The 9,577-nt window shown below is 41.2% G+C and overlaps 1 protein-coding gene across 1 annotated transcript; it reads left to right on the top strand.

Annotated features, from left to right (window-relative positions):
* The first annotated feature begins 1,465 nt into the window (after positions 1-1,465).
* LOC110523893 (procathepsin L) lies at positions 1,466-7,216 on the top strand. The gene is made up of 8 exons (XM_021603009.3): positions 1,466-1,547; positions 3,029-3,167; positions 3,556-3,678; positions 5,106-5,258; positions 5,495-5,719; positions 5,993-6,161; positions 6,465-6,582; positions 6,800-7,216. The coding sequence occupies exons 2-8, from the start codon at positions 3,039-3,041 to the stop codon at positions 6,897-6,899; spliced, it is 1,017 nt and encodes a 338-aa protein (XP_021458684.3). The 5' UTR covers positions 1,466-1,547; positions 3,029-3,038; the 3' UTR covers positions 6,900-7,216.
* Positions 7,217-9,577: the final 2,361 nt, after the last annotated feature.

Genomic DNA, 9,577 nt, shown 5'->3' with positions numbered 1-9,577 from the left:
CCTGCAGTACACTTCATGTCTGACAGGTGGAGTAACGTGCATCTGTTTCTGTTAGTATGATATTGCATGGATACATTACTGCATTGTTATCAAAACATTCTTCTTGGTATGATCGATCAATACTGGGAGCTAATGGTTATCTTTTAAAAAAAAACCTATAGGATAATTCAGTACCCATCCATTCATTGATTTCCCTGTAGTGTTTTTGTAGACACACCAATACCAATCAAGGAGTCCTATTACTAACCACATAACTATTGTGTGTGTGTGTGTGTGTGTGTGTGTGTGTGTGTGTGTGTGTGTGTGTGTGTGTGTGTGTGTGTGTGTGTGTGTGTGTGTGTGTGTGTGTGTGTGTGTGTGTGTGTGTACTATCAGTAACCACATAGATTCAGCAACAGCCCAAGAAGAGAATCCATCCCTCCCCTTTTTCCAGTGTGACTGTATTTGGTTGACAGGCAGTATTTCCTAAAGCTGACAAGGCAAAAGTGACATTACACAATAGGTATTTCTTTAGAAACAATGTATTGATTAGTGTGTTTTCTGTGGGTTTCGATTCAGTGGGTTTAATAATTAAAATAGTTACATAAATGTGTTGTAAGTTATTCTGTATGAGCTAAAAAAAATACAAAACAAAACATTCTTCTGTCTGAATATCAATGTTTTAAAGGAAAACCAGAAGAGAATGTGCAGAAGAGGTAGGAAAATACTGAAAGGCTTGTAAGACACCTTTCAAATGAAATTGGAATGATTATTTACACAAATACATTATTTACAAGCCCATCAGAACTTTCCTGACACAGCAGATTATCACACAATAACTCATCAGTATCTAAAGAATGCAGATAATCTTCATATTTGAGCTAGATAAATGTAGGTTAATTTGAGCATTCTCTCAACTTCAGGCTATTATTTGAATCTATCATATTAGGACATGGTTGAACAAACACTGAAGCTGTTGTATGCTTCACAGAGCAGGAACATATTTTGTTGTTGGCCACTCAGTTTCAGGTACTAGACTACATGTAACATTTCTTCCTAAATTCATGTCATTATTGTTCAATGAACATGTTTAGCATTTTTTTCTGGTAATTTCTTTGTCATTGCTGTATAAGCTTTAGCGTGTCATGCTCTCATCTCCTCCGCGCCCGCACATGATGAGAGAACTGTTACAAAGTAACCGAAGATGAAAGAATGTTAAGTGAAACTGATGCGATGTTACAATGTATATTTTCACCCTTTTGTTTCCCAGTAATCTAATCAACTCACTGAGTGATGTTTAATCAAATTTGATGAGTTGATGAAAACGGTCAAGTGGTCAGGAATCACATGCTGGGCTATTTACACCGGGCGGGACCTGAGATCTTTAAATGATCTTTCAGCGGGCCGGCAGTGTGATATACGGTCCCCTTTCAGCCAATCACAAGCCAGCCCCCACCACTATAGGACATATAGCTAGCTGGCTGTATAAAGTGTTGTGGCTTGTTCACTGACTACACAACAACAGCAGCAGAAATCATCACCCTGCTACTGCAAATTGACGGGGAAAAGTAAGTACTGCTTTCGATTATGTTCTTTGTACAGTGTTAGGATATTGGGTTATGGACATTTACCAGGGCATTTGTTCTTCAGTTTGATTGATACAGCAAAACAACATTAGTCTACAGTTTCTGATGTTGCTTTTTCTGCCGGCTGTTACCAAACATTCCCTCGAATATCTCTGTGGATATAAACATTACTTTATATAATTTGGAACACTGGTAGTGTAGTAGCCTAGTAAGAGATGGGTCGGCTTGGAATCTAAAAAAAAAAATATATTCTCACAAACCACTTTTCCATCCAACCGTGTTAGGCGAGTAAAGTACATGTCGGATAAATGTAAATGTCAAGTCTGATGGCAACATCATTTTCCGGTAAACTTTCCAAATGTCGACAACACAAAATACTCTAGACAAGTGGTCTTTTTGTGTCCGTAAAATTAATTATGCGATGATTGTTGGTAAGAATGCTTTTATGACCAAATTATGGTTATTATATCGAAGTAAACTTGGAGTAGTAGTGTGGACCTCACTTTACTACTCGTTGGGAAAGCATGCAGTTTATTAGGCTGCAGATTAAATACATTATGATGAATTAACTTCACAGGATGGTGAAAGTGCAAGGTGATGTGTTTGTGAACCCTAGGTTGAATTAAAACAATAGCTGCTGATTTATTGGCGTAAATATTACAATTGATATGACTTATAAAGGATGGTTACATTTCATTTTCTGTTTAAAGATACACTTTGCAATTACTTTTATTTTGTATTTTATTAGGATCCCCATTTGCTGTTGCAAAAGCAGCAGCTACTCTTCCTGGGGTCCACACAACATGAAACATAATACAGAATGATATAATACAGAACATCATTAGACAAGAACAGCTCAAGGACAGAACTACATAATTTTTTAAAAATGCACACGTAGCCTACATATCAATGCATACACACAAACTATCTAGGTAAAATAGGGGAGAGGTGTTGTGCTGCGAGGTGATGCTTTATCTACTTTTTTAAACCAGGTTTGCTGTTTATTTGAGCAATATGAGATGGAAGTTCCATGCTGTAAGGGCTCTATATAATACTGTATGTTTTCTTGAATTTGTTCTTCATTTGGGGACTGTGAAAAGCCTGCTGGTGGCATGTCTGATGGGATAAGTGTGTGTCAGAGCTGTGTGTAAGTTGACTATGCAAACAAAGTATTTTGAACACAATGTTTCTTATAAAAATAAGTGATGCAGTCAATCATTCACATGAGTAGTCAGTGACATGTCAAAGCTAAGCTGGCCTTGGTTAAAACACTGGATGGGAGACCAAATGGATAGTTGTTGATCAACTCTCCAGTAGGAGGTGCTGCCCAGACTTGTTGTTGTATATAACGTTGAAGATATGCCGTTGTTTCAAAGGTACAAAGTCAACATTTTATGCCATATAGCTTCTTTACACTGAAAATACAAGGCTGACTCAGCTCTGCTCTCTCTCTCTCTCCACAGCTGTTTGACCATGAAGTCCCTGTACTTGGCAGTGTTGGTGCTCTGTATGAGTGCTGTGTATGCGGCGCCTATGTTTGACTCTCAGTTGGAGGGCCACTGGCACTTGTGGAAGAACTGGCACAGCAAGAACTACCATGAGGTGGGTGTTTAAGCACAAGTAGAGGAGCACATCCTCATAGGAAACCCTCGGTAGCTCCCAACGAGTTGAGGCTGGTGGGATGAGCTATAGGAGGAAGGGCTTATGGTATAGGCTGGAATGGAAATTCTGGAATGGTATCAAACATTTGGAAACCACGTTTGACTCCGTTCCATTAATTCCATTACAGCCAGTACAATGAGCCTGTCCTCCTTTGACTCCTCCCACCATCCCCCACTGCTCTCAACAAGGGGCTCAAATTGATCAATTGGTGCATACATGTAGCTGTAAATTACACCTATGTATCATTAATTGCATGGATTGTGCCCATAGTTCTGGGACAGTATATGATTGTGTATATTTTCTCACTGTTTTTCACTCATTGTTACAGGGCGAGGAGGGCTGGAGGAGGATGGTTTGGGAAAAGAACCTGAAGAAGATTGAGATGCATAACCTGGACCACTCTATGGGAAAACACTCCTACCGTCTGGGCATGAACCACTTTGGTGACATGGTAAGAAGAATCACCTTGCTGAGCAGTGCTTGACATGGATGAAATGGGTGCCGCTACTTATTCTGGGGGCCTGTACTGTATATATTTATATCCAAGAACTCTGCAGGACTGTTGCGCTAATATTCTATGAGGTGCAGGAACTAAAGCAGTGGAAAGTTTGAGGTGTCGATATCAGTTCCAGTGAGCTTCTGTCCAAGTCTGTTGCTGAGACATTTTACTGTGGAGCAGGAGGTACATTTCAGCAGCTCTTTCCCATACTGTGTGTGTGGTGTAGTTTGATCTTTTTGTTGTCATGCCATAGATTTGCTAAAGCACATAGTTCATACCATTTCACAGGCACTTTGACAACCCACAGGTATCAGTGTTGACAATGAAGGCAGGAATGTATTCAGACTCGCAGTTTAGGTTTCTTTAACTATCAAGCAGCAATGGAATAGATATCCTGAGAAGGGAATTGAAACTTAGTCTTAAAGATGCACACTAGATTCATGGTTCAGCGCACAACTTTTAAAACAGTCCTATGACATAAAAACAACTACATTTCGAGCACGCCCCCCATTCTCATCGTCCCACCCCCTGCAGTGGATCAGGTTGAGAGCTTCCAGTTCCTTGGTGTCCACATCACCAACAAACTAACATGATCCAAGCACACCAAGAAAGTTGTGAAGAGGGCATGACAAAACCTATTCACCCTCAGGAGACTGAAAAGATTTGGTATGGGTCCTCAGATCCTCAAAAGGTTCTACAGCTGCACCATCGAGAGCATGGTTTCATCACTGTCTGGTATGGCAACTGCTCGACCTCCGACCGCAAGGCACTACAGAAGGATATACTAACGGCCCTGTACATCACTGGGGCCAAGCTTCCTGCTGTCCAGGACCTCTATACCAGGCGGTGTCAGAGGAAGGCCCTGAAATTGTCCGACTCCAGCCACCCTATTCATAGATGGTTCTGTCGTCTATGGCAAGCGGTACCGGAGCGCCATGTCTAGGTCCAAGAGGCTTCTACCCCCCCAAGTCTGCCCAGGCTATTTGCAGTGCCTCTCTCACCCTCTACACCACTGCTACTCTCTGTTGTCGTATATGCATAGTCACTTTAATAACTCTACCTACATGTACATACTACCTCAAATAACCGATGCCCCCGCACATTGACTCTGTATCGGTACCCCCCCCCCCCCCCTGTTTGTAGTCTCGCTGTTATTTCACTGCTGCTCTTTAATTACTTGTTACTTTTATCTCTTACTCTTATCTTTATTTTTTGAAGCTGCCTTGTTGGTTAGGGGCTCACTGTAAGGTCTACACACCTGTTGTATTTGGCGCATGTGGCTAATAAAATTTGATTTCCCATTCAGATGGTAAATTACAAACCACATCTGGCCAGGGAAGACATTACGTTTCAACGTGTTCTGATTCTTTCCTCCCTAGACCAACGAAGAGTTCGGGCAGCTCATGAACGGCTACAAGCAGACAACCGAGAGGAAGTACAAGGGCTCTCTGTTCATGGAGCCCAACTACCTGCAGGCCCCTAAAGCTGTGGACTGGAGAGAGAAGGGCTACGTCACTCCCGTCATGGACCAGGTGAGATCTGAATCACTCATGAGTCATGACTCATCCACACACACTGCTGTGTCACTAAATAAATGCATATCTTCCAGAGAACTGTCTGGCTCTTGCGTGCTGGTTACCATGATTGTAATTTACAGTATACAGAAGATAAGGCGGCAAAATGCGTATACATAGTTATTACTTACATGCGCATGTCAGTGTGTTCTGACATGAAATACTAACAAGATGTTTAACAATCTTTCGCCCAGGGCTCATGTGGGTCTTGCTGGGCATTCAGTTCCACCGGTGCCTTAGAGGGCCAGCTATTCAAGAAGACTGGCAATCTGGTGTCTCTGAGTAAACAGAACCTGGTGGACTGCTCCAGACCCCAGGGCAACGATGGCTGTATTGGAGGTCTCATGGACCGGGCGTTCCAGTATGTAATGGACAACGGCGGCCTGGACACAGAGGCGTCCTACCCCTATGTGGGCAAGGTAAGGCCCTGTGTTCTATTGGTCTGAATTCAAATATAATAGGGTATGAAGATGCATTTATTAAACGTAAGGCCCTGTTCTTTTAGCCTGGTCCCAGATAATGCAGTTTGCTGTAGAACCAACTCCTATGGTTGTTATTTTGGAATGACTTACAACTTAAAAATATACATTACAGTGGGATTTATGTCTCCAAGGATGACTGACTTGCTTGAATAATTGGAGTATGTTTTTTTTTTTACTAATCATGGCCGTTGGGCTTATCTGGTTACTCAGGAGGATTACTTTTGCCACTACCGACCAGAGTTCAGTGCCGTCAATGAAACCGGCTTCGTGGACATCCCCAGTGGCAAGGAGCACGCTCTGATGAAGGCTGTGGCGTCTGTCGGCCCCGTCTCTGTCGCCATCGATGCCAGCCACGAATCCTTCCAGTTCTACCAGTCTGGTGAGTAGCAGTTAGCGGTGCAACTTCAATTATGTGTTAGAATATTTGCAAGGATTGGATTCTCTACCTACTATTTTTGGGTAGCAGTGAGCTATTCTGGTCTGTCCTTATCACACTGTAGTTAAGATTTACAAATGGCATCATCTTTGAAGTAAATTGTTTGTTACCAATATTTCAGTTTTGCCGTCTAGTAAATAGCTACACGCTACCTAACGACCTTTAGCTTTGAGATCCGGTGGTTTTACATACTGAAGTAAACTCCGTATCTTAGCCCACTAATTTAACTATGTCCTCTCCCTGTAGGGCTCTATTATGAGGAGAAGTGCAGCAGTGAGGAGCTTGACCATGGAGTTCTGGTGGTGGGATACGGTTTTGAAGGAGAGGATGTAGATGGCAAGAAATTCTGGATTGTCAAGAACAGGTACAGTACATAGTATCTTCCTAGGATGTTTTTTGTTTGTTACGTCACCACTACAGGATCGGTTGATTTCCTCATCGGGGAATATGCATCTCTACATTGCCTTTATTTGAATACAGTGTTGGTGTTGTCCTGATACTATGGTCTAAGTCATACAAGCAAATCTATAATTTCCTACTAACTAGAACTGTGGGACTAACATGTTTTGTCTCTTCCTCAGCTGGAGTGATAAGTGGGGAGACAAAGGCTACATCTACATGGCCAAAGACAGGAAGAACCACTGTGGCATCGCCACGGCAGCCAGCTACCCACTGGTCTAGTGTTCTACAACCTGAAGGTTCTAGTACACTAGACCTTAGTTTTAGAAACGTTTGATGAAAGATCTGGAAAACGGGTCATGGTTACAGTGCTGCCTTAATTAAATACATCAGTGAAAGGTGCATGAGAACCTGCTGCTTGGGTTTTAAAGAAGCACATTTAAGGAATTTATGAAATTCTACCCATTTTTGTTTTATACATTTTTATGTCTATGCATCTTGAGCCAAGTGAATGTTACAGGTGTAACCTGTGTACATTCCTCATTTTCTGCTTTTACAACTGTTTTGTACATCAGCAAAATAAACATTTTTAAAATTGATTTGTGAGGCTACTTTGTGGTACTAATCGACTACATTTTTCTACGATGTAGCACTAATTTTTTAAATGTTGGCACTATCTAGCAGCTATTATGACAGTCGGTGAAGGCTGACTCTCAAACACGCATGTCATTTGGAAGCTAGGTGAATTTCAACAGCACTAGGCTGTTCAAAATAAATCTCCCCTGCATCCCATTTCCCTGTAACATGGTACGCCTGCTTGAGATTTTTACTTAAATATATTTCAGTGATTTTTTTTTTTTTTTTTGATGGGACAAGGATTCTCTACACTGTTCAGTGCTTGTTTCCTCAACTTAACTTGAGTGTACAGTGTTGCATTTTAGCAACCAGGAAATGACAGCTGTTCTTAAGTTTAGTTTTTGCGTCTTAATTTTGGTTTTGAACACTGGCTTCAAACTGCTGAAAATACAATCTTTTTGGTTATGGAAAATATATTTCAGAGGTTTAGATGAAACAATGCTTCTCCACACTTTGTGACAAACTGAAATGATTTGAGCCACCGGGAAATGGCCAAAGCTATTTCTGCATAGTGCATCTTTTATTACCCAGAAATGATTAGATTTTTAGATAACCGCTGCATAGGGCCTCTGTGTGTCAAATCGGAGGGCCTGTTGTCCGTACACAGACGACACCATTCTGTATACATCTGGCCCTTCTTTGGATACTCTTTTAACAAACCTCCAAACAAGCTTCATACAACAATCCTTTCCTGGCCTCCAGCTGCTCTTAAATGTTAATAAAACTAAATGCATGCTCTTCAACCGATCGCTGCTCGCACCTCCCCGACCGACTAGCATCACTACTCTGGACGATTCTGACTTAGAATATGTGGACAACTATAAATACCTAGGTGTCTGGCTAGACTGTAAACTCTCATTCCAGACTCCCAATAAGCATCTACAATCCAAATATAAATCTAGAATAGGGTTACTGTTGCCAAACACCCTCGTAAAACTGACTATACTACCGATCCTTGACTTTGGTGACGTTATTTACAAAATAGCCTCCAAGACTCTACTCTGCAAATTGGATGCAGTCTATCACAGTGCCATCCGTTATGTCACCAAAGCCCCATATACTACCCACCACTGCGACCTGTATGATCTTGTTGGCTGGTCCTCATTACATATTTGTCGCCAAACCCACTAGCTCCAGGTTATCTATAGGTCTATAAGGTAAAGCTCCACCATACTATCACCAGCAGCACGCTGTCCATTTCACCCGTAGCACACGCTCCATTTCACTCGTCATCCACAAAGCCAACACCTCCTTTGGCTGCCCTTCCTTCCAGTTGCTGCCAATGACTGGAACAAATTGCAAAAATCTCTGAAGTTGGAGACTCACTAACTAACTTTAACTTTAAGCGTCAACTGTCATAGCAGCTTGCCGATAGATGCAGCTGTACTCAGCCCATCTGTAAATAGCCCATCCAACCAACTACCTACCTCATCCCCATATTCATTTGAGTTTTTCTGCTCTTTTGCACACCAGTATTTCTACTTGCACATCCTCATCTGCACATATATCACTCCAGTGTAAATTGCTAAATTGTAATTACTTCGCCACTATTGGCCTATTTACTGCCTTACCTCCTTACTTCATTTGCACACACTTTATACAGATTTTTCTATTGTGTTATTGACTGTACGTTTGTTTATCCCATGTGTAACTGTGTTGTTTTTGTCCCAATGCTTTGCTTTATCTTGGCCAAGTCGCAGTTGTAAATGAGAACTTGTTCTCAACTGGCCTACCTGGTTAAATAAAGGTACAATTTAAAAAAAATACTACAGGAGCGTCTGTGACTTTGCTAACACGATCAACAGTATGTGAAGAGACATTTGTCCCTCAGCACTCAGTTTATTTGTAGCTTTACTTGATGAGACCAACAACTTGACAACACTCGCTAGCTAAGCACAAAACAAGTCAGTTTGTGCTTACTGCAGGTATGTCTGTCTTTACAACACAGTTATAGACACAGTATATATACCCCAACTCAGCTACCTATATACAGTTGAAGTCAGAAGTTTACATACACCTTAGCCAAATATATTTAAACTCAAATTTCTTAAACAAGAATTGAGCTAGAACTGTTTGGGAGTGGTCTGAGTGGGGAGGGGAAACCTGAAAATAAGCTGTTATCGGCAGAGAGGTTTAGAACTCTCTTTCTTATTGGTCTGTTAACAAATTATAAGTGTCCTATACATATAAATACATACACATACTGAACAAAAATATGAATGCAACAATTTCAAAGATGTTGCTGAGTTATAGTTCATATAAAAAAATCTGTCAATCCAAATAAATTCATTAGGCCCTAATCTATTGTTTGCACTTGACTGAGC

Source organism: Oncorhynchus mykiss, chromosome 5 (assembly GCF_057628025.1).
Source record: "Oncorhynchus mykiss isolate SJ-2025 chromosome 5, ASM5762802v1, whole genome shotgun sequence".
NCBI lineage: Eukaryota > Metazoa > Chordata > Actinopteri > Salmoniformes > Salmonidae > Oncorhynchus > Oncorhynchus mykiss.
This window is presented reverse-complemented; position numbering and strand designations above follow the sequence as displayed.